Source organism: Phasianus colchicus, chromosome 9 (genome assembly GCF_987193195.1).
Source record: "Phasianus colchicus chromosome 9, bPhaCol1.hap1.1, whole genome shotgun sequence".
Classification (NCBI taxonomy): Eukaryota; Metazoa; Chordata; class Aves; order Galliformes; family Phasianidae; genus Phasianus; species Phasianus colchicus.
The window spans coordinates 6,268,545-6,294,338 of record NC_143444.1 but is presented as its reverse complement, the minus strand read 5'-3'; the positions used below and the strand labels follow the sequence as shown (position 1 = coordinate 6,294,338).

The 25,794-nt window shown below is 44.4% G+C and overlaps 2 protein-coding genes across 7 annotated transcripts in view; both read right to left on the bottom strand.

The window, feature by feature from the left end:
• Positions 1–25,794, bottom strand: part of RABGAP1L (RAB GTPase activating protein 1 like) — a 214,823-nt gene that overhangs the window by 106,706 nt on the left and 82,323 nt on the right. The gene's annotated exons all lie outside the window — the stretch shown is intronic.
• Positions 21,706–25,785, bottom strand: GPR52 (G protein-coupled receptor 52). The gene is made up of 2 exons (XM_090145956.1): positions 24,770–25,785; positions 21,706–23,935 (listed from the first exon to the last, which is right to left on the bottom strand). Exon 2 carries the CDS (start codon positions 23,753–23,755, stop codon positions 22,670–22,672), a length of 1,086 nt encoding a protein of 361 aa, XP_090002082.1. The 5' UTR covers positions 23,756–23,935; positions 24,770–25,785; the 3' UTR covers positions 21,706–22,669.

Sequence of the window (25,794 nt, the reverse complement as noted above, 5' to 3'; positions counted from 1 at the left end):
TGGAACGAGAGCAGGAAACTTGCAAAAGAGAAATAAACAGTACTGGAAAACCTTGGAAGAAAAATGAGGAGGAAAATGTTCACCAACAATACTGTTAGGGGTTACAACACCATTCCCACTCGCCACTGGCACTGCAATCATCACATTGTAAAGCAGCAGAACAGATAAGTTGTTCAGAGGTTGTAACGGACCCATGAAACAACACCAAACTGATGACTGATACCAAAATGTAACATTCAGAGTACACTTTACACGCAGACCAAAATGCACCATTCTCACTTTAGATGCATACGAAGTGTATTCTTCAGCAATTTTTTTTTTTTCTCCACACTTTTTTTTGAGCAAACTGTTTAGAAATGCATCAGTGGTGTGGAGCTATTCTTTTCTTCTTGAGGAAACAAGCACAGACTTCTGGATCTTTGGAAAAATAAACCGAAGTCTCTGTTAATCTGTAGCGATGCTTCACTGAGGATTACTTCCAACTCACCAAATGAAATCCAAGTAGCAGCAGGTAACAGCAACCTGTGACTGCAGGAGCTGCCCAAACATCTCCACGCAAACTGTAACATCAAATCACACCAAGGTTTTAAGGAGGACCCAGCACCATGGAGAGCGCCAACGGATGGCTTGAGCCGCTAATGAACGGCCTGGCTCCTGCTGCTGCATCTGCTCACCAAAACCATGCCTTTTTTTTTCAAGGCTTCAAGTTGAACACGTGTAAAGTGAATGATGAAAAGTACTTTTTTCACGTACCGTGCTCTAACCGCCCTTACAGAGCAGCACGCATCTCCAGCCTGCCTGATCATCGTAAGACACGGCTCATACAGGTGGTGGTGACGCAATGAAACAGGTTGCCCAGGGTGGCTGTGGATGCCCCGTATCGGGAGGCATTCAAGGGCAGCTTGGTCTGGTGGTTGGTGACCCTGCACATAGCAGGGGTGTTGAAACTACATGATCATTGTGGTCCTTTTCAACCCAGGCCACTCTACGAATCTATTCTTAATTTTATATACCGTATACCAATACTGCAAGGCCAAACGACGGCAATTAAACCCTAAACAGAGGTCATACTCCTGTTTGAAATAAAGAGGATTAAAGACACCAAGTGCCACTTCAAGCCAAAGGCTCTGCTGACACAGGAGTGGGTCCCAGCCATCAGATGCTGGCACGCAAATCCCAATGGAGCCCTGCTCACCAGGGCTGCTCTCTGCCAGGGGATGGTTCTTTGCTCCATCAGGTACTTGCACTGCTAGAAGCCTGTGCTGCTTCCTGCATGTCCCAAACACTTCTCAAGTATTTCAGTACCATCTCAGATGACTTTCCTTTAATGCTTTTTCTAGGCACAACAATAATATTCTGCAATATTTCTCAGGTTTAAAAATCCATTGAAACCAACACACAAAGCATAAAAATAATTTTTCAGGGTAAGGGCTTAGGCACAGAAGATCAAACCTTGGCCCTAAGACTCTGCTGCCTGGTACCTGAAGCCAAAAATAAAAAGCTCAGCTACAAAGAGATCGAACGCAGCCAAGTTAATTTTGTACAAAAGCATAGGAAAGAAGAGGGCAGTACACTGTGAGAGACTTGGATTTCAGATCTCCCATCTTTCTCATAAGAGATGTACAATACTGACAGCACAGATGGCACCAGCTCAGTCCTAATCAAAACTAATGAAGTTGAACTTGATACACAACCCTGTAATGAGCAGAATGTATTTTTGTTTTCCCAGTCATTTGAAAGTTATCACACAGCAACAGAATCATTAAGCCAGCACATTAACTGCACAATGCATTGTAACAGAGGTAGCACTTGGGAACACCTGAGACAGGCTGTAGAAAAGAAGGATACATACATTTTTTAAGTGAATTATATATGGCTTTCCTGTCCCAATACAAAGTCTCACTGGCATCGCATATCCATAACCCATAAAGGAAAAAGTCACGTTCAGATTTCTTACTTAACAGAAACTTCACAAGGCATCACATTTTTAAAAAATTACCCACTCATTAGCATTTAAATTCATATATTGCATGTAGCCAGCAAAGATCATGGTAATGAGCTAAATGACATTTCACTTTGCTAGCAGCTACAGCATTAAAGTCTTCATGCTTGAGGGGCAGAGATAAATGAGGAGAACATGGAATAACGGAACAGACTCACCAAGACCACCATGTCAGTGCTTCACTCAATGCAAAACTAAGTAGTCTGCATTTTTGCTTTGATTCTTTTTACAATAAGAATATAAAATCCTTCGTAACGACTCATACCAAGTCACCGCAGCACTGCTCCTGCAGGGCTCCTTTATTCTGGGACAACACAGCTGTCCTGCACTGTGCTCTGGGGTGAGAGGAGGCAGCAACAGCTCAGGTACTGGGCTGAGCATCTGGCAAACACACAAAGCACAGACAAGCAATAGGAGCTGCAAAGTGACAGGAGTCTGCTTGGCCGACAGGAAACTTTAAAAAGGTATCTCTGCTCTACCTTCTCACACAGCCCAAAGCGTGGAGGTTCAGGACTGCGAGCATCTGCAGCTGGACTGCTCTGCCACGACAGACTGTGTACAGCTTGAATGGGAATGCCTTCAAACTGAAACCCAATCATACGTGCCCAGGTTGAGCACTGAGCAAACCATGTTTCACCTGAGCTTTGTAACAAGTTTGTGATGAAAACAGGAAAATCAGGCACCCTAACAAACCCTGCCTGATGCTTTCCTTCTGAGCAAAACAGCAGGAGCAAGAAACATAGTAGAAAAGATACCACTCGTTTAATGAACCCATCCCCACTAGTATTTTTATTAATTACTTTCATAAACATATATTGTGCCTTGCAATTAAAATTCCGTGTGCCGAGTTACCATGGCAGCACAACTTCCCCAGAAGAAGAAATTGCCAGGGCTCAGCTGCGAGTGGTGCCTGGAGCTGGGCAGGAGCCTTCTGCAGCAGGTTTGCAGGCACTGGGGGGGGACAGGGCACAACGGAGAGGAAAAAACAGCTTCCTTGGTTCCTAGTGCAGAAATCAATGCAAGAAGAGCCTGCTGCATTTCCAGGGAGGCTTCAGAGGAATGCAAATGATGCTTTTTCCCTCCGATGGTCTGCTCCATCTCCTAATAGCTGGCAGCAGTGCGGGCAGATGGGCTGCAGCTATAAATAGGGCTGTGCCAGCTGCCCGCCCGGCCCTGTGCCGTGCTGCTCTCTGCCAGCCCTGGGGCATGCAGTGCCCAGGCAAGAGCCAGATAATGAGGTGAGCAACGAGCTGCCTGCACTGTAATTAGCTCCTGGGATGATATCCCTTGCTGTAAAGGAAGCTATGAATGCCGAGAGAAACTCAGAGGTATAATTAATAATGCTGAGCGTTGTCTGCAGGCACTTAACATTCAAGCACAATTCTTCACCATGACACCATTCTTGCTTTTGGTTACATAGAAATTAGTAATAGATAAAAATAAACCTCAAACACCAACTGCAGCAGCCAAAAATAATCCAGCTGGGGAGCCAAGCCTAGCCCTCTGCATGAGTCAGCAGCAGGCAGGCGGGCGCATGGCGAGGTGCAGGGTTTGCCCATCCCCATCAGTGCAGTGCCCAGCACACCAACAGACCCTCCTCCTGCTGTTCCAAGGCAGATGAATGACCCAAAAGCATCTCCTCGCTCCCAGCGCAGCTCGCTTTGCACAGATGCACCAAAGCCAGCAGCAGACATGATGCTGTGAGGCTTGCAGTGCAAAATCTTTCGTGCAGTCCCCAGGATGCAGGTGATCCCTAGGAGCACACCTGTCTGCCAGGGCTGATAAAGCTGGCATTTCACCAGAAGGACACGCTGCAATGTGTTGGCTACAAAATCACCGCCAAATGATGTAGCTAATTTGGGAAAAAAAGACATGGTGCTTTGTTATTATTTTTTTCTCCCCCTCTCTTTCATGATTACAGACTTGGGGCTTGATTCTGCTTTCCCCGTGTCCAGCAGCAGAACTGCCACTGAAGCAGCACCGCGATGGCCTTACAGCTCCAAAGGAGAAGCTATCTCTACACATTAAGTCTTGACACCATTCAGAAATTACACCAAATTCTGCAATGTGTTTCTTCCATTTACAAATCTATGTTCGCAGAGCTGTTATCAATAGACTGAGCAAGCACATTTTGCTTACGTTTTTAAACACTGTAATTTTCCTTGAGTACGTTTGTCATATTGCACATACTTCCTCAATAACCCTAATGCTTTCAAAATGGAGCTCTCGTTTCTGTGCTAATCTATGTAAACATTCTACACAGCAGATCAAGGGAAGCAATTATTCTTCTGCACTCAGAGCTGGTGATGCTGCATCTTGAATACGCTGTGCACCGATGGGATGTTAGGAAGGCAGAGCACCCAGCACAAACCACAGCAGATTCAAAACCACACTGAAGGTCTCTAAGACCTCACCAGACCAAGGTACAGCTGCCCTGATTGAGGGATAGTGCCAGTCGTGCTCTGGAAAGGAGGCTGGGATTGCTGACCTTCAGACCACATGTCCCTTCCCCATCTCTTTGAAAGGCCCTTCAGTCACGCAACGCATCCTGTCCAGGCACTGTTTCTATTTGGGACCTCTGCTATAAGGATTAGAGTTCTCCAAGCAGACCTGGGGAAGGGAAGAAGAAATTCTCAGGTGATAAGTGAGGATTCCACACAGGAATCAGGCTCCAAACTTTGGTTTCAAGTCACCTACTGTACTCAGTTTCCCCCAGCTCGCTGCCTGGTTCCAAAGGATGGCACCTGCCAGGCACTGCCATTTCCCTCTGATGTCCACCAGGACCCTCCAAGCCCCTGTATCCTCAGTGTGAGCACGCTGAGCAGCTCAGTGCATGCACAGAGTGAGGCACCGAGCAGGCGGCAGTCACTTCAGCAGCTATGGAACAAGTCAGTAGGAGGAGACAGCAAATACTCACAAGGTAATCTTTCTGACAAGGTAATCTTGAACACACTTTAACCCACGTATTGCTAACTCACACTGTCTTGACACTTTAAATATCCACTTTTCCTTCACATGAGAATCCTCCTTAGCAGCAGAGCCTGAGAAACAGGAACGTTCATTGCCTCTTCCTGGGTAGCTGGCAGAGCTTGCGTTTCTCATAAGTGACTATCAAAGATTTTTTTTCAATTATATGCTCAGATTGCCAAATTGGGTAAAACACATCCTCTGCAGAACTTTCATCTCATCCTTGAAAAGATAAAGTCATCTGTCTGAACAAGCTAAAAAGCACACGAGGTTTCTTCCAAGCACAGAGAAATACGAATCCATGGGGAACTCGAATCATCGTCAACAAGGCTTAAAAAAATTCTTACCTCTACAGAAACATACAGCCAAACTCCTGCAATTTCAGTGTTCCTCAGCTAATAGGGAATGACAGAGTGGCTGAGGTTGGAAGGCACCTCTGGAGATTGCCTGGTTCTCTCTACAGCCACGAGCTGCTCAGGATCACCTTCAGCCAGCAGCTGAGCACCTCCTGCGATGGAGATCCAGCAGCTTCTGGCAGGTGACTGTCATGACATCCAATGGAAAAAAAAAAAAAAGAGGGCTTTTCTTTTTGGAGATGTGTACATTTAGAGGACACGAACAAGACTCCTTCCATTTCTGCAGCAGACAAGGCATTTCCATCACAGCGAGGCTTCCAGGCCACAAACAAGTGTTTTGATTGTAAAACATTAAGCTCCAAGCACTACAGGAGAGCAGCAGAACAAAAGGTTTTTATCATTACTCTTCATGCTTTAATTACCTTTATCAAATGCCATCTGAGACTAGCTATTTTTAAATCCCTCCACTTCATCTGTAATTAAACTGACTTAGCACAGATTTGATTCTTCCCTACACAGCTCTATCCTAAATAAAACTCGGTATTTTTGTGTAGAAAGTTCCTGAGGATATTTACAGACCAATCAATCTGAAAACAGCAGCATCCAGAAACACAATTCTGGGTTGGAACCGTCAGTCAAACCCAAACAAAACCTACAATCGAGAAACAAAAGCAATATACTGAAACCATAGGATCACCAAGATTGGAAAAGGCCCCCAAGATTTAGCACTGCGAAACACTCTAGTAGCAGAGGCAGCTGGAGATTAAAAGATTTGGTTTTATGCAGTGGAAATGCAATTTGTGATCATTTAAATACAAACTGACACCGTGTCTCCTATTATTACTTATGCGGCGTTCTTTTTTATGCATCCCTTTGGACGATGAAAACCAAAACGTCAGTTTCCTTTTTATTCATTAATTACTTTCAGTCATTTCTTTTGCAGCTAATATCTGTTCCTAAAAAGTGTAATATTTGCAAAGAAGAAAATGAGACATTAAGTACTTTTATTAGCTCTTAATTACTCCTATTATAAACTGTCGCTGTTACTTAGCGATTTCTTCTTTTCCTGAGCAAAACCCATCTTAAAGCAAGGACAGAATTCAGTGCAGCCTTTCCATACCCTACCCAGAGGGCAGCCAAAGCAGCTCTTGCACAAACGCAGGACACTCACATTGCAGGAGGGCACAGCAGCTCATGGGAGGAAAACAAATCCATGCATCGCCACGAAAAACCACATGGAGCAAATGAAATCCTTGGCAGAGAGGCTATGGACACAGGGTGGAGAATAGGAAGAAGGCACAGAGATCCCAAAACATAAAAAATTCAGGCCGTGTGATTTAAAAGCTTCTCTCTTTGACCCATTCAGAGCCGGATCAATAAATGCTTTTGAGGAACATTCTTAGCATCGTGTGACTTGCAGATACGCGTTAACTCAGAATATAATGCACATCTCCACTGTTCTGGCACCCTAAAGGAGTGCTAAGTATAGCTCAGAATCCGACGGTAGTTTTTGAAATACCTAATTTGTTCCCTCCGTGTTCTTCTGCTTTGATAATTGTTTCTTTTCATCTCTCCCTGACTCACGCACAGAGGCAACCAAAGGAGAATGAACAAATAGAGGTGGGAGGAGAGTGGAGAAGTGGCACCGACTTGAAAAGCTCTGAATGCCTTCAATCATCTGGAAAATCACAAGCAGCAACCTTTTAACTTCTGTAATTAAAGACTCACGACACGTACTGCTGAACGGCTTCAGCAGTTCACTACTACATACAGTTACATTTTCGAGGCTTTTCCTCACTTTTTGCTGCTTCTTTATTTTCTAATACAGCATTTCAACAGTTGCACTTTGGACGTCATGCTGGAAAACAGAAAAAATAAGTACAATAAGCACGATCGTGTCCACAACTTTAAGGCATTAACTCTCATTTATAAACCTGTGGCATCTAAGATCTTAGGTTCCTCCTTCCTATACCTTCTTAGTCGCCATTTTCTGCCTGATTTTAGCAGCAGGTATTTCAAAATAGAATATGTAATCCTCAATGGAGAGCTTGCTGTGCCATGTTCCATGCAAACCCGCATAGGATTGCATTTGGTAACCGGTCACATTTCAGTAAGAAACTGAGTTTGTAAGACCTAAAAACGGTTCCACACTCCCTACAATTCAAAGACAACGGCAGGTACAGTGTGCTGCATGCAACCCAGAATTTGGATAAATCAGCATCTCCCATCTGAACAAAGGGAAGTCGTAAAGTGATGATATGTATTAAAATGCACATAACGTTTTCGTTTGGAGAGAAAGAAGTTAAACACAAATTAAAAAAAAAAAAAAGTATTTTCAATCAAATTGAAAGGCGTGGAAATGAGGTAACATGGACAGAAAGCGTGGCTGTGCAATAAGGTGACTGCAGGCTCCTCCTCTTCAAGGAGATGCTTCTTCAAGGGGAAACAGCAGTAATTCTATCACTAAGGCTCAGGAGATTGGAGTCCAGGCAAACAGAATGAATTTGAAAGTAATCCATGTCAGACCCGTTAATACCACAACATACATCTCCTTGACATTAACTGAGACCAACAGACACAAATAAAGTGCAGACAGCAGATAATCTGTTTATGTTTCTGCTCTGCTTTTTAGGTAAGAATGGATTTTGTGAAATGAAAGGGCTCAGTGAAAGCCGTATGCAAAGTTCTTTTTCCAGCACTTATTTAAGAATTCTTGAAATTAAAAGGATGGAAACAGTGGCTGGTTATTTCTCCTGAACAGCCTCCCATTGTACAAACAAGGCTCTCCATCGCCTTGTTTAATCTTCTTTATCCCATGCAGGTGAGTTTAAGAAAATCAACTCACTGTTTTCTTTTAACTCCAGAAATACAGATTTTATCAAGGCCTTATCAACAAAAGTAGAGCACCTGAGAACAGTGGGAACCCCAGTACCTCTCACCACACATTTCCTGGCATGGAATTAGCTCTCGCTAAGCTACAATCCACAAGTTTCCATTGCTCTATGGACAACTGCAGCCTTTCCATGGGCAATTCAAAGCACACGTAGGGAGAACAGCCCTCACTCCTACCCCCACCCCAGGCAGACTGACAGAGCCATGGGGCAGGAGCTCAGCCCCACAGCTGGGGCTCTCGCCTCACCCTCATCAGCATCACTCCTGGCTTTGCCCTTAGCTTTTCACATAAGCTGGATTATTTTGCTGAGAATAATTTTTTAATTATTATTATTTTATAATTTTTTTTTTTTATCCACGTATCCATCACAAAGTATTTTCCCAGCCTGCTGCTATAGAAGAAAAGCAGACTTCCAAATGGATCCACATATTATGGATGGGTAGACAACTCAATGAAGGCAGCAAAAACTACTGCTTTTTTAAATACAAATGGGGAATATGAGAATAACTATTAGTACACATTCAATAGTTGCAACAGACTAAATTCTATATGGATATATAATGCATTAGATGCTAAAGGAGTCCATCCAACATAAATTAAGAAGCAAACTATATTAGCATTTCACTTCTGAGAAGAATGTGACCCACTATAATTAAGACAAATGCTTACACTACAGGCACATATAGCACGTAAAACATTATTCACTGTAACTGAAATAGGAACATTTGATACTACAGCCTTTCCTAGGCAGGTAGGTGTCATTACCACTGAGGACAGCATCACCTTGCTGACCTCACCATCCCCTCCAGCCCTGCAGCCCATCTTGTGTCCCCTTAGTAGAACCATACAGGGTTTGGCAACATAAGGATCTACTGAATTATTCTGTGTTGAAACGGCAAGAAAATCCTCAAGTACTGCTTCAAAAAACCAGGTGAGGAGGCTCTACAAAACTTTGTCTACATGCTGAACACATGTTCCGTGACAGTAACTTTCATCCTGCCAACTGCACATAAGCACTGATACCATTCAAGCACCATCTAGTAATTGGAAGCATTTGTGTGTATTGTTTCTATTTTAAACCTATTTTAAAGGCTTCATCATCACTTCATGACCTAGCTTCCTTATCTTGTCATTTCTATGGCATTCGTTGCAACAAATAACAAGGCCAGCTTTCAGCACCCAATTACAGGGACAATGTTACCCTGTAAATGCATAAGACAGCTTTTCATTAAACTTGCTCTCACCAATACATCGCTACCAGCGATGCACTCTGATAGATTTTAGTCTTGTTTCTTATGGAAATAAACCCTCCCCAGCCCATGTGGGGCTCCTGCCTCCCACCCTCTTGATCTCAAGGGACAGGAGGAAGGGATGCTCTCCGACCGGCACCAAACACAGAGCTGCTCCACACTGCCCATCCTATGTGTAGACAAACTATTTATGACTGTCATGACAGAAATGGAAAATTAATGACTTCAGACCCATTATTTTCACTAAATTACATTCTTTCTCGGCTCTGCAATCACTGTTGGGCAGCACAGATTCGTAGAGGTGCTAATTTCTTGTGCCTGTGAATAGCTAGCTGCTTCCTAACACATGTGGATGACACCTTCATGTTCGCAGAATCACAGAATGGCCTGGGTTGGAAGGGACCTCAAGGATGATGAATCTCCAACCCCCCCTGCCACAGGCAGGGCCACCAACCTCCACATTTAATACCAGCTCAGGCTGCCGAGGGCCCCATCCTAGAACACTGTGTTGATGACTTACGGGTTACTCTGAGTAGGGAAAGGTAATGTCCTTCACAAGATCTCCCTTGCTTACATTTTCTTCTTTGTGACACAGATTTTGCCTGAAATTCAGGTAACTCTGAACAAGCTGTCCTCATTCCCATTTCTTCTCCATAGCTCACTTTGAGGAAAAGTACATTATTTTTTAGCATTCAAATTAGTTTCCCTCCGTTTCTTCCAGAAAGGGCATCACGGCTTACTCTTCCATCCAAAGATCTGTAATCTTTACTTTGGGCAGTCAGCTGGGCTTTAATCATTATTAAAACAAGTGCGCCCTGCTATCTCCTTGTCAGCACCAGGCCTTAGCTGTTCCCATGGGGAGGCAGAAGGGCTGAGGCATTTGCACAGGCAGGGCGAGAGGCTAACAATAAAAACCTGTCATCAAGAACATCTACAAAACGGAGAGGCTGAGGAACACCACCACACTAATTGCAGACACTTGGTAATACCTGTCTTCTGGTGTTTGCTCAAAGAGCAGCCCACTCCAGAAATACATTTCAATACGACACAGCCCGGCAAGACCGATGAGAATACAGCAGGTACACCCCAACACGAAAGCAGTGGAAAACAGCTTGCAACAAGTCTTTGTTTCATTTCATTTCTTTTTTCCACACGTTTGCATCCCAGTTGAAAATGCTCCCAATTTCAATTACAACTTCGAATGTCTTTGAAATGTTTTGATCGACAAAAAACTTACTTGCTTCGCAACTGCTCTTCATTAAGTATTAATTGCTTGTGCCCTAGAGACTTCCAGTTCCCAATTTAAACTGGAAGAAGTAATATAAAAATATTTTATTCCAATATCCATACTCAGAAAGGCCACTTAACTTCGCTGTACCCTCCTGATCTCACCCAAGTGTTGCACAACTCGTATGCTGGCACACCACAACTCCACCAGGCTCTGTTGCCCTTGCAGCCAGCAGGAAGCACCCAGCCATGGGCTCAGGAAGCATTCAGTCTCAGTTACACCAGCTCTCCATCTCCAGCCACACTGCTGCCATTCACCACGCTCTCAGAACAACACAACGCAGATTCTTCCTGGAGCATCATTTGCTGGAAAAGTCTGAAACCACCAAGGTTGCTCAGAAGACCTCAAAAATCAGGCTAGATCTCCTTAGTAAGCCCAAATGAGTATTCAGGAACTTAACTTTAAAGCCTCAGTATTCCAAGTGCAGTTTTGCCACTTTCTGTTATACCCTCCAAAAAGATATCACGATACACAAAGCTCTCCAAGCCATGCAATGTAATTTTTGCCTCAGGAAGCGCTGCCTGATAACCATTTGGGAGAAAGAAAACAAAGAAATGGTTCTTGTTTTCCTAAGTCATCCACCACTTCTAAGGTCCGAGAAAGTGACTTTTCAAAGAAAATAACCCCAAAATGCCAGAAATCAGACCGAAAATAGGTAAGGATGGCTGTGGAAGCTTCTCTCGTCTCTCTTGCTCAGTCCTATGGGAGAAATAAATTAACTAATCAAACACTTAAGGAGAGCATCAGTCCAGAAGCCAATAATTGACAATCCTCCAGTCACCAAAAGCATTGCTGGTGCTGCAAGGCTTCACTTGGTCCTATTTGCTGTGTTTGCACCCTGCAGCACCTCCTGGCCCTGCTCCAAGCCCTCCCTGGAGCCCTGCCTGTGCCCAGATGGGCTCTCTGCATGTGGTGCAGTGGGAGAAAGACATCCTACCTCAGCCTCCCATTGTACACAAGCCCTAGCAGCAGCCCTATGCACAAGGCTTCACTCAAAAAATAGAAATTCAGTGTCTTCAGGCTGGTTCTGTGATCCAGGCCCACATCTCAAGCATAACGCACACAGCTTCTGCCTTGCTGGTACGACATTCAGTGCTCACACCCTGAGCATTCTCCAGGAGCACTTATCTCACAGGCCTACACATGATCTGAAAACGTCCCACCTTCTGGTTTCCTTGGGGCTGGGGTTTGGGATGAGCATGAGGTCTCAAATCTTGAAAGGCAGAACTACAGAATGCAGAGTGAAAAAGAGCTCAGCACAGGCTCATATGCAGCCCTACATGCCCTTTACCTCCTGTGAATTCAGCTCTAATAACAAAACAAGTGTGAACTGAAGGTTGTCTGTTCTACAGCCTATAGCTACATATCTGATCAGGCTCTGAGTCTTCAAAAAGAAGACCAAAAAACAAGGAACAAATCTTTTCTGGTCAATGTTGAAAGTAAGTTCAGAACCAAGCTGGTTACCAAAACCACTAATATATTAGGAGAAGTAAAGAATCAGGCCTAAATTTACAGCTACATTATCTAAATGTTAACATCAAAACCACTTTAAATATTATAAGCAATGGTTAGCAAGAAAAGATACAAATCTACAGGCAGCAAACATTAAATTCAGGCTCTAAATCTTAACTGTGAATTCATGGGACTCCAAGAACAATCAAATATAAAAGTAACACAATGTATGCTAATGCTGCCCTAATTTTGAAGTAAAATGATTAATAAGAAAGCAGGTCAACTCAAATACAGCCAGAGATGCTGCTGCAACAGAGCATAAAGAACTGACGAGGCTGAACAAAGAGAAAGCACAGACATAACCTGAGCTTGATTTGTACGCATGAGATTATTTCCTTGCAGACAATGAAGAAGGCACAAATAATAAACTGAAGCGTGACCACCAATCTTCTGTTATGCAGAAAGCTCTCAGAGGCTGTAAGAAGGCTTCCTGTCACAGGAGTCAAGGAACCATGTTAAATGCCTAACAAGAAACCTACACAATGGTAAACAGTACAAATACAGAGAGAAGATCACAGTCTTGCATATGAAACAAAATTATTTTTCCATTAAAAAAGAGTACATTTACTACCAGGTTTCAGATTTCAGCTCTATTTTTGAATGTTCATATATTCTATCAGTCAACAGAGACAGTATCAGATGGCAGTAATGAAAAATACGATACAATCTGGAATGAATTAATTTGCTATACAGTGCCTTTTATGCTCATACGATCTTATTTCACTCCAAGGAAAAACAGGAAACGCTGTTAAATCATAAAATAAGAGCAATGCAATCGATGCAGAATAGGTTGGGATACAAGGGTTCAGCAAATCTATAACAAAACATCATCAGTCTCTTCGGAATTCAGACATTCTAATCAACATTCTAATATAATTGCTTTCCAGAGTTACATGATCATGTTTTTACTGTAATAACCTGTATTTTAAGTTTCTCAGTAAGCTTCTAAAATAATGCAAAAAATGCATCATGTATAAAATAAGCATTTTAGCTATTTCGCTTCACAGAGATGAGAAACGTGACTCTTCTGAACATACTTTAACATGCTGTTTTCAGTTCAGCACACACACACACAGATGCACATTTTTATTATGCAATTCTTCTGTTCTCATCAGTAATGCTGCTGATGCATTTGTCTGTACTGTAATGGAGCTAGACGTGAGTCATGTTGTGTACTTGCCTAAACATCACAAGTCTAGGGCTCTCCATATTACGGGTCACCTGAATAGAGAGAACTGAGCAGAGGCTCCTTAGTATTCCAAGATTCCCCCAAAGTCAATAGGAATTCTGCTTGCAGAAGGAATGAAGAATTAGACCAAAATATCTGTAATTAATAATTGTAACAAGCTGCCAGCTTTAGAAGCTGCAAAAGGGAATCCTGCTGAAAATACTGCAAAGTTCCAGTGCTATGCAAGCACACTGTTTTTCAACTTCTTTGTATGGAAGATAAGAATTCCCACAATCTCACTGGTTTCCACAAGTTCTGTAAATTCAGTAAGAATGTGAGCAAGACACAGCACTAACACTCATATGTGCAACTGAGCAGAGAAAAAACACAAACATACCTTAAGCATCGGTCTTATTCACAGAACACTTAAACTGATGCTGGTTTTAAAGAAAATGTGAATGTGTTATTAGAAGCAAACCACATGTACCATCTCTAACTGAGAGTGAAAGGGGTGGGATGAAAGTTCTCTACAAGAAATAGAGGTGAGAACACCCAGTCGTGGAGATATGCTGATGGGCAGAGCAAACTAGATGTTGTTTCCAACTCCATCAGCCCCAGTTCCACATAAGTCTAGTTTGGATGCTGGATTTTATTTCTGAATGAATAATGTGTTATTCCAGAAAAAAAAATGACATGCTGGTGACTACAAGAGGAGCACTCTAACCTTACCATGGCCCATCCAGGCACTGTGGGATCCTGCCGTTAGCTTCACTGCTACATGTTGTCATTTCTGCATTTTAAAAAGTTGTTTAGATAGGGTTAGAAGCCCTTTTTGTAGTGGACTGCCCATAGCATCTGGGCTACTGCGCAGGGATGTCACCATGGTGACATGTGGGCTCCATCTCCCAATGGAACCCAGGCCATGGCAGTTGGGTTCCATTGGCACCTGGCAACACACCGCCCGGCTGCTCTGTAACATGAGTGCCTACCTCAGTCAGATGGAGAACGAGGAAACCGAGAGAGAACCATCACCTGCACAAACATCGTTGGTCCATGATCCAGAGCAGCTGCCTGGAGCCCCAAAGGACGCTGTGCCTTCCTCTTCAGTGACTGCTGCCCCAGTGCCTGCACAGCAGCAGGATGGCCAAGGTGGCACTGAGGTCCAAGGCACCCGAAGAGTCTGCCATCTTTCAGCCAAGGAACGTGACAACAAAGCCAAGGACTGCCCAGCCCTCAGCGTGCCCATCAAACACAAGAAGTCCGTTTGGTGGAATGATGCTGCCAACACCTGTCTTGTCATTGATGAGCCAGAACTCACAGAGCTGCAGCCAACAGCAGAGCCTCTGAGAGCTCATAAATCTCAGAGCACGAAAGATTCCAGTGACAGGTCAAAATGTTGAAGCTGTCCACAGTGGGGTGGCTCTGGAAAACACCGGGCCCAGCTCCCATTATATTCCTCTGGGAGGGACGGAGTTCACACAAAATAACCCTTGGCAATGGAAGGATGACAGGAAGCGTTCTGCATCTTCATTTCTTGCTCAGGGCACTTCGTGGGTGAAGACACCAGCAGGGTTAATATGGTGTCAGCATGCGTTAGCTAAGCTGGAGGTTGAAAGCAAACAACAGATCTCTTAAAACACACACTTCTCTTTTGCAATTCAAAGTTGCACTCCTCTCATCTTTCTGATTTTCGGTCTTGGCATGGTGTCAACTAACTCTTCTCCTCCACATAAATGAGTGGAAGGAACATGAGTTCCTCTTCCACCACAACAGCAGCTCCAACAGTGATGATGCTTGGCTGTTCCAAGATGGCCAACAAAGAACCGGGCAGAAAAGGGCAGCCCTGGTTGCCCCTGCCTGGCTGATCTCCTGCACAGAGAGAGGAACGAGCCCAGATGAGTGCAGATGACATAGAGAGCACTCGGTTAATTCCTAATCTAATAGTTAGCAGTTTAACTGTCAAAGAGATCTATAACTACATTGTCTGAATCAGAAACCTCATGTTGATGGTACTGATGCTAACAGTTTTCTTTCCTTTTTCATAACTACAAACGTCTCACTGCTTTGGGATCAGCTGTTGTTTATTACACTAAAACTTCCCTAATACTTCTTACAGCAACCCAGAACCTCTTCCTGATAGGAAACAGACTCCGCTTGTTCCACAGCCAGCTGAAAAGTCAGGGCTGCTTTTCTACAGGATCAATAATTACATTTCTCTCTTAAATCTCATCTGCCTTTCCAAATTTAAATCTTACCCCAAATAAATCACAAACAGATATTCCTCACCTACGTCACATTCCAAATCTCTTTTTACCATTCTGCCTTGCTATGGATCTATTTTTCTACCGCAGACAGAATCAGCATCGCAAGAGCACTCTGTTGTGACTTTTATTTTTAAAATACAAGCATCACTTAATGCAGCAGATTCATCAAATCAGATGACCACCAAGCACAACCGTACCAATGCCCAACCATCACAGCCATACTGCCCCCCCAGAAGTGCTTCCCAGGCCACGTTGAGAACTCAGAAGAAAGGAACTGCAAATGCATGAGGAAAGCCCAGGTAACACCTCCAGCTGCACTTCTGCAATAGTTGAAGGAAATACAAAAAAACAAGAAAGTATCTCCATAAACCCCATGCAAAATGTTAATTTGCCACCCAAACACTTTCTTTATCTGTAAATTCACAAATAAAAGCAGTGACACCTCATATTTCAGCCCAAAAGAAAAAAACTGGGAGAATCTGGCACCTGTGCCTGAGGCTTGCTGCCAAAACACCCAAATTCTAGTAAAAAAGGTCCAGCAGCAACCTTATTTTGATACCACGAAATACATCCTAAGTAGACCTAGGACTAGACACAGCTCCTTTGAAGCTCCCTCTCACATCCTCGTAAAGGCTTTTACAGAAGTGAGGAACATATCTAACTATCAGCAAAACTGAATTTAAAATTTGTATTCAAATAAAATTTTAAAAAAAGCCAGAGATCAAGCACAGAAGTAAAGCAGAGTCAGCAAATGATACTAATTAACTGCTTCTTCCTGAGATGCTAGGTACCAGAAAGTACGGTCTCCTTAAGTCCCGAGTTGAAAAATTGAAGATCTTAAAAATAATGTTGTCATGATAGCATGGAATTGCATCTGTATTTATTCGATTTTTTTAAATGTTTTATGTCATCTTCATAAACCAGTCCGAGTTATTGCCTGGAAAACATTAAGTAGCCAGTATTCCAGAGGCAGCAGCGTGGGGTAAAGGCCTTTCCCTGACAGCCTGCTTGCAGGTTTGGCTCTGGTTGTTTCAGCACAGACTGTACTTATCTGACTCCAGCCACAAAGCAGTCCTCAAAGCCCTTTAAATGAAGAGAAGGCTCCCACAAAAACCTGCTGTTATATGACCATTTACAGTCCTTAAGTATATACGTCTGTGTATGCATACAAGCTGCATGATCATTATAGAACCTGGAGAGCCAAAAACCTGCCTGGTTATAACACGGTTATTTTATGATCCTGCTCCCCTACTGAGGGCACAGGTGGAAAGGAGACCAATCTGTTCCTGACCTAACAACAACTCATTACTCTCATCACACGGATCTCTCCTTGAAATGTTTATTTTTAACTTACTGCTTGCCATTCTAGATTCTAATCCATGGCCTCCTGCAAAAACCTTGCTGAAGCCACGGAAAGCATCGCTGCCTTCAGCAACCTGTCCCACTGCTTTGGGAGCTGATAACCTTCATGCAGCCCAGCCCAACAGGAGCCCCCGCAGCTCTCAGGGTGCAGGGTGGGATGACAGAGGAGCCCAGAACAGCTGAGGGAAAGGAGGCGAGGCAGGGCCCTGCTTCATCCTGTTGCTGGAACAATTTAAACCGCCCCAGGTTTAGTCAGTGAGCATGAATCAGAGATTTAAATGGCACGCTGCGCTGAAAAGGATCTAAAGGGATAGGAAACAGGGGGGAATACATCTTGCAAAAGGACACAAATGCCTTGAGATTTGATGCTCATCACTTAAGCACAGATGCAAGCACAGACATCCAGTACCACAGCAGCATTAAGTAGTGCCTGGCCTCCAAAGCCCCAGGCTGGCTGCCCTGCACAGCGCACCAGGAGAGCCCAGCCGAGGCCCCAGCAGCTCCTGCTCCCCTGCACAGCTCCCAGCACAGCTGCTAACGAGAAGCTGCATGCTGCCACCAGTTAATAAGCATCAAGAGCCTGGGGCTGCAGCAGACCTCTTGCAGAGGTCAGAACGGATCTGCCTGAGCGCTGGAAACATCATTTGTCCATTTACAATTATAAATTTAAACGTCACACGAGAGCAGCTTTTAAATAATACATGCCCAAGTATAAATAACACTTGAGAGATCATTCAAGGGCAGAAACCTTCACTGGATGCAGGTATTCAAAGACTCTCCAACCTAAAGCACGGGAAATGTGAAATACCTGCGTGCTCTATGAGTGATGCACCTTGTTGTCTCTCTGTCACTCCATCATACTTTCCCAAGTCGCTATCCAATTTGCCATGCAAATATTTCATTACCTGGACTACATCCGTGAAGCATTTGAGCTTATTCAAATAATGTACAGGAGAAGAAAAAACAGACAACAGATGCATTCCATGCCAAGAAAAGGAAGAAACAAAAAAGCAATATCATCAAGATGCAGAAATGCCCTCAGTGCTGACATCTCTGATCCTCCTCAGAAACTTCAGTTTGTCCCTTTTTCTAATATTTCTGCTCATAAAACTTAGATTACGGGCCGGGGCGAACACCAAAGTAAAACCTCTTTCCCTGGCAATCACGTATAGAAGTTTCCTTTCAATCAGAACCATCTGTGCTTTGCTCACAGCGAGCTGCAGGGTGATGAACACGAAACGCCCGCAGCGTTTCTGCCACGTCCTTCTCAGGAGGGTTACGTCTGGCAGGAGGCAGGGTAAGATGGTGATAAAATCCCAAAGATCTGCAGGCATTTCCATGGCCTCAAATAGCATTTCCCAGCCTGCTGTCAGCGCAGCTGAAAGCACGAGGGCCTCCTTCTACTTGCCACTGTCCTTCGATAAAGGAAAAGCCCAGAGACATGGTGGATGTGAAGGTGAGATGAGTGGTTGGCAGTGTTTCCTTGAGGCTCTGCTGAGGAAAAGTGCCCTCAGCAGCCTCTCCTCTGCTCGTGCACTGCCCTGTTAGCACCTCAGGCCTGTGGAGCCCTGCTCATGTTTTCTGGAAAGATTTTCCCCGCTATCGAATGGAGAGAGGAGTCAGTACAGAAAAATAGAAATGTATAGGTTAAATAGGGGGAAAAAAACAGGTTTTATTTGAGTTTTGTATCTGGCTTAGCAAACCACTCCTCCCTCCCTGCAAAGGCAGCTCCAGGCTGGGCGCATCACCGCCGAGCTGCTGCTGCCAAAGGCTTCTTCCCAGCGCAGCAGCACCCCGAGGCAGAGATACAGACATTCAAATAGCAGCACAAAAATCCATAGATGTGCTGGCTGGGCTACAAGTGTATCAAAGAATCATCGAATCAATACGTAATACGGAAAGATGAAAGAGCTCCATGTTGAGAACCAGCTGAGGGATAGTATACAAACTAATTCATTTCCCATCAACTTGATATCCCGTTGCAGCAACTATCTTTTGTTCGTATTGAAACTCCATTTGTCTTTATGCAGAATAATAAGCTAATGAAAAACTGCAAATCACTGCGTCGATCCACGATTCTCAACAGCCAATTTCTAATATTGATTGGCAGGTTTCTCCTCCAAAAAAAGCCATTTTTACTAGCTTTGCTGAGGGTGAAAACAAAGCACGGCTACAGATATTCAGTTGGCAAATACTAACGCAGTAAAATATTTGGAAGAATAAAATAAATGTTATTTTTAAAAGGTCTTCATAAACTGTACCACAAAAGGCGGCTCATTAAGGAACAGTGAACTGTTCAGCAGAGAACACAAAAAGACTCTGCCCAAAAATAAACCTAGCATGACACCTCGTGCTTTACCAAGTACAATCACAAGATGTGTTTGTAAGCAGAAGTGGGAAAAAAAAAAAAAATCTTACTATGAGAAAATCAATAAGAAAGCATTTAAAACACCACCTTATGCTTTTCATGACCACCGTTTTCTTTGTAAGGAATGTTTTAAGGGGAAAATCAGCTGGTTGTTTCAGGAAATAAAGGAGCACGGTGAAGAAAAAAGTCACTTTTCTGGTGGCACTTTGGCTGCCATTGCACGATTGGGGTTCTCCTGCCTTTTTATACAAGATCACGAAACTTTATATAATAAAGACAGACTGAAAATCAAAACTGACAGGTCAGGAGAGTGAAATTTCTACTGGACTTTTTTTAAACCCACCAAAACATCCAGCCCTATCATTTCTGGAAGAGAATTCAGCACCAGCTGGAGTCCTCAGACAGCATTAGTAAAACAGCAACAAACCTCCCTTCGATAACATTTGAAATCATGAGTTTAAATAGCACTGCGAGAAAATGAAACACACTTACTAAATTTAAAAATTCATGTGACTGACCACCATGTCAAATTCTGTCACCTAGGGAACAGCACCAGGAAAAGAAGGCTTGAACTTGGCTGGGGATAATTTGACATGCTCCAGGTCTCCATAGAATGGGTTGAAGTGAGCGAAATTCTGGCTTCAGATACACAAGTCAGCGCTCTTGCACCACTGTGACATCGAGGTTCAAAGAAAAAGAAAGCAAGGAATCTGGGTACCTACAACTCATATGCAGGGTAGGGTTTTTCTGCCAGGTCTTGTCCCTTCAACACCAGCCTGAGGACCAAGGGAAGTGCCACGTGCCAGCTCAGCACACAGGTATTGCTGCACCGATCCTATGGGGCTGCACAAGCAGGGTTCAGCTAAGGCACTACTGATACAAATGAGCTAGCTCGTGTATCTCAACATGTTTGAAGCTACAGCAGCATGTACATACGCACCTGGTGCCTTCAAGTTGGGTTTCTTCTCTTTAATAAAAGGTTTGGTCAGCTACAAGGATTTCCTAGAACTCTCCTCGGATTTCCAAAGGTCACACCGAAACCTCTTATTGGAAATGCCAACAAAGCCCTGAGCACAAATGCAGAACTATTTCATTGGCTTGAAACCAACCACAAGAGCTGGGAGGAACGAGGCATTTTCCCTCTTGTTGGCCAAGTCCTGTGCACCGAGAACCTAACTAGGCAGGGAACTGAGTACATCACCACTGAGAGCACAAACACAGCTCTGGTTTTTCAGGTGAGACAGAGTCGAACAACCTTCTGGAGCGGCCAAGGAGACTTCTGAAATAAACAGCAGCTTCTCTAAAGAAGGCAACACACACACTGCCACGGACATGAGTACGTGAGAAGAACGCGACTCGCTTCTCCATAATATCTGTCAGGGATAATCGTCGGCAATGGCTCAGTTTAGCTAGAGGAATGTTTCAAGTCATATTTCAATCTGCTTTAAAGGCTGTGTGATGATAGAAAGCAGCATACAAACACTGAAGACAGAAAGCAGGCAGTCCTAGTTCGGGATTTTAAATGGGCCATTCCAAAGTCCTTGGGAAGGTCGCTGGAAACCAGAAGAACTTGCACAGAGAAGAGAGCAGAACATCAGGGAACTACAATCAGGCTGGGTTTGATATACATAATACTACTTTATTCCGTTGTTTCATCTTTCTTACAGGTTTAAAAACGTACAGGGGTTCAGAACCACCTCCACAAAACAGAGAGTACATCAGTACGGGAGATCGAGAGTCAAACCACAAGTGTGCAAACGTGGTTAGCTTCCATTACAAAAAGTAATAGGCACGATATTACATATGCGTTTTGGTGAAAGGAGGAATCATAGTGCAGTGTTAAAAGGCACCAATAATCAATCATTGGGCCTTTTTTAAAAGCCAATAACCACCTAAGAAAATTACATTTGGTTCAAAATAATAATTTGTTTTATCGACTGGCATGCATCTGAACCCCTGGCAATTTATTTCACAAACCCAACGTGCGCCCTTGCGAAATAAAAAAGATTTAATCAGTGGACCTGAAAGTCAGTTCACTACAAAAGGAAATACTGAAGCTCATTGCCTGCATTTGATACCAAACTGTCTCGTTCACCTTCTCCAAGAGCACTTGTCTGACAAACATCTATTCAACAACTGCACAGAAGGATTTCTCTGAAAACGAGTGCAGTGTTTTAATCCTGTAGCACTGACCTACCCCATGTGCTAGGAAAACATCAGGCACAGACCACAGCTTACATTTTTCTCTTAAAAAAAAAAAATGTAATCTGAAAAGAATACAGGATGTGCAAGCCAGGTTCACACAAAGGATTGGCAGCCACAACAGTAAGCTAGGCTTCCAAAAGAAAAGGTTTTGTTATTTTATTTTTAATTTTCTAAGCAGTGATGCGCACTGCTGTGTGCGATTACCATATCTGCCTTAGGATTATCTGTGTAGACAGTAAGGGAAAAGCTTTAGTACACCCTAAAGGACACTACATCAACACCGTGTGCTCATTTAGCAGGATCGAGAGAATGAAAGACAGAAGAAGTCCTTACAGGCAGGCAGCTGCAGTTACTCAGCTTACCTCGTAGGAGCCCTCAAACTAAACCCCTGCAACACGATGGGATCTAAAGATGCACGGGATGGAGGGGGGTCAGAGAGTGGGGGAAAATAAAAGGAAATGAGAGGGGGAGGTTTTGGTGACAGTTGTAGCAGAATGTGCCCTTTTTGTCCAAAAGCATCACGCGCTGCAGATTGTCTGTGTAACTGAAAATGGTACCAGGTGTGAGCAGAGACAGAGCTGGTTATTGATCTGCAACATCTACTGCAAGTCCTCAGGAATATAATTTACGGATAGCCACTTACTGTGTAGTTGATTGCTTCCTCGTAAATATACTTAAATTCAGAAGGCTACAGTATATTCTGACACAAAGATAGTAAGACAACTTTTCTACAAGGGAGAAAAGAGAAGGTAGTAACTAACTCGTTTATTTTGTGAGGACTCTCCTGCCACGCAGGAGCTGCATCATGCCCTTTGGAAGATGTAAGTTCTGACTTTCTCTGTTGTCTCTGCTGAATGGCTCTGCTCACAATTTCAGAGCTACAGTCAGAGTCCCCTCTTACAGCAGCCTTTTCCTTTCCCAAAAGCACTTTTCAACTCATCTCTAACAGCATAGCAAACTGTTCAAGTAAACATTTCTCCTCTGGTAAGTTCCCAGATACAGCAAACGCTATCAAAGCTCCACGTCTGTGTTCTTTAAATGGAGCAGGAATTAGCCCGTTTCCTTGGCTTAGGGTCCTGTACATCCCTGTCCTTTAAACACGTGCAAGATGAACACATGGTCTCTGACAGCCTCCGTAGTCCCAGCCTGAAAACACTGTTGGAGAGGCTATAGATCACACAGTTGCAGAAACTATTGCTTATAGCAAGCCACGTTGTTAAGAAGGAAAGCGCGGGGTTCTCCAACACCCTAGAGCTCTCCAGCAGGAAGTATATGATATAGGGGAGCCACAGCATGTAGAACACGCTGGTGATCCGAAACAACACCATGGCATAGCGGCGGTCAGGGCTGTGCCCCGTCTCCCCAGCAGCGTCCACTTCATGGCTGGGAAACCGAGCCCTCCGATCGTTGATCTCTTTGGTGTGCTGCCGGCAGATCTTGAAGATGTGGAAGTACGTGAAACAGATGACAAAGGCAGCAGGAGCGTACAGTAAGCAGACGATAAAGCCAGTGAAGTAGGCATTAGTTAGCCAGGAGGTAGCACACCACTCAAAAATATCTCCGTGGTAACCAGGTTTTCCCCAGCCGAAAAAGGAAGGCAAGAAGATGAGGCAAGAGTATATCCAGATCAAAATGATGCAGATTCTCAAGCGACAAGGTGTGACCAGTTGGTTATAGGAGAGAGGCTTTGTTATAGCCAGATAGCGATCCACGCTGATGCAAGCCAGACATGCCATAGACACGCTTTTTAACACGGAGATGATGTATCCGAAAACTTGGCATGTCAGGGACTCGTGGACGCCTGTTGAATAGTGGAGCAGGGACAGCGTGGGGACCAAGCAGCTAACTCCAACAAAGAGGTCGGCGTAGGCCATGGTCTGAATGAAATAGCTGGTGGTGTAATGGTGCAGGAGTGGGGCGCAGTGGAAAACGAAGATAACAGTCAGGTTACCCGCAATGATCAGGAAGGTGAGCAGGACGATAACAACTGTCTCAAGGATACAGATGTCGACTGCGTTGTAGTGACCAAATCCCAGAGGGCAGGAGAGGTGCTCAGACAGGTTCACCAGGCTACCGCTCATATTCAGAGTCCTCCATTCAACCCATCGCGACCGGTTCATGTTTTGTGGTGGGATCACTGGGACTGCAGGCAGCGGGCAGGCGACCCGCTCAGCGGCAGCCAGACTGCTCCAGTGTCCCACGGTCTCTCCTGCTGCCAGTGCTTACAGTTGGGAGGGTTCTACTGTCCCACAGCTGTTGATGCTCCTCAGCATCAGCGCATCACCTCTGGCACACCTTAGCTTTAAGGAAAGAAAGAAAGAAAGAAAGAAAGAAAGAAAGAAAGAAAGAAAGAAAGAAAGAAAGAAAGAAAGAAAGAAAGAAAGAAAGAAAGAAAGAAAGAAAGAAAGAAAGAAAGAAAGAAGGAAAAACAAAACAAAACAAAAAAAGCCAGAAAGAGAAAGGCCACTGATCAGCTGCTCCAGTGCTCTTGAACAATCCTTAGCAAACACAAGGCACTTCTAAAGCAAGCAGGTATCATGAATTAGGGAAACAAAAACTGAAGAGCCACCTTCATTCCCCAGGGTGAGGGGGGGGGAGGGGGAATATCTGACTTTTATTTTCCTGAGAAAGTCATTGACTTTGGAACACAGCAGGGTGAGAGGAAGGAGGGAGGGAGGAACCTCGGCACAGCTCAGGGTTCCTGGACCAGCAGGTGCTAGAGGTCATCTTTTAACGTCTTCAGTTTAAAGTAGAGTGACTTGAGAGTAAAGGAAAAAGTTCATCACCTAACGCTGCCTTTTCTGGCTCCGTCTGGGAGATGGCACTCCGTCTTATCCACACTAATTGTTAGGAAGGTAAGGAAAACACTTTTGCCAAGGTTAATTCCAACAGACTCACCACCGTTTGGGTATGAATAATGAATTTTATTTGGAGGGAGGCGGGCGGGGGACAAGGCAGGTTTGTCCTCTGACTGCCCAGGAAGCAAGCATACATCTCACATACAACGAGGAAGATTGCGTCTATTCATTTAAAGATCAAAATGCTTTCAGAATAGAATTTGGAGACTTCTGTCAGTATTCACAATCCTTTTAAGCAGTTATCGTCTGTTACAATTATCAATGCCAGAAGCATACCTCGAGGTCCCCACAAGACAAAATAAATCCTCTTGAATTCTATTTCAGCAACGGCAATTTAAAACCATCATCATTGGAAGCTCTGCCGTAGCAGAGCCCGGTGCTCGGGAGTTCACGGGTCCAGCCATGGCAGCGCTCACCTCTGTAGCAACACCTGAATCATTTCACAAACCCCCACACCACAGGGACAGAAACTTCCATCTGCATTCTGCTGCCATGCTAACGAAATGCTGATTTGACCAGAAAAGCTGCCATTGTTTACTACTCCGTTATCCTGCTGTTTTGCTTCATCTTCTACGTGGTTTTAGGGCTCCTACGTTTTATAGGTGATAAATAGGAGCTTAAAATAATCGTTCTTCTAATTGCAGGACGTTACCTTGCTCACTGCATTCGCAGCTGGGGAGAAAGCAAACGTTAACAGAAAGCATCTTCTGGGTTCAGTTTTAAGTAAACGCTCGATTCGTTCCGGAATCGTTAGGCAGGTAATTAATTGTACACACTCGTGGATTCCGAAAAGCCCCAGAAATGCCAGAACCGCCTTTATCCGAGAGTTCTGGAGCCCGGCGGGGGGAAGCGAGGGATCCACACACAGCGATCCCAAGGTCATTCCGGTACGAACGCCGGCATCTGCTTTAAGTCTCCGCAAAAGTCCCCGGTGCGTTCGGCAGCCGTCGCCGCGTCCGCAGGAGGGATTTCAGCTGCCAGAAAAGAAACATTTCCTCCAATCCTGTCGCGGCACTTTGAGAGAAACCATTCCCGTCGGAGTTAATTTCCTGCCGCGCATCCCCGCGCCGCACGCAAAGTCCTTCTGATTTCAGAATATCGCCGGTTATTCCCTCGGTCTACGAGAGGCAAAGCGCGCACGCAAAACCGTTACTTTTTTCTCCGCTTCTTTGTTACGGCAACGAGGAGAGCCGCCTCCCCTCCGCGCATCCTCGCCGGCCGCCGCCCGCCCGCGGTCTCCCGCTCGCCGTGCTGCGGCTGCGGCCGCCGCCGCTCCGCTCCCCGCCAGCGCCGCTCGCACC

What these genes read in the sequence shown, in the direction of transcription:
- GPR52 (XM_090145956.1), bottom strand. Translation starts at nt 23,755, where the DNA reads ATGAACCGGTCGCGATGGGTTGAATGGAGGACTCTGAATATGAGCGGT.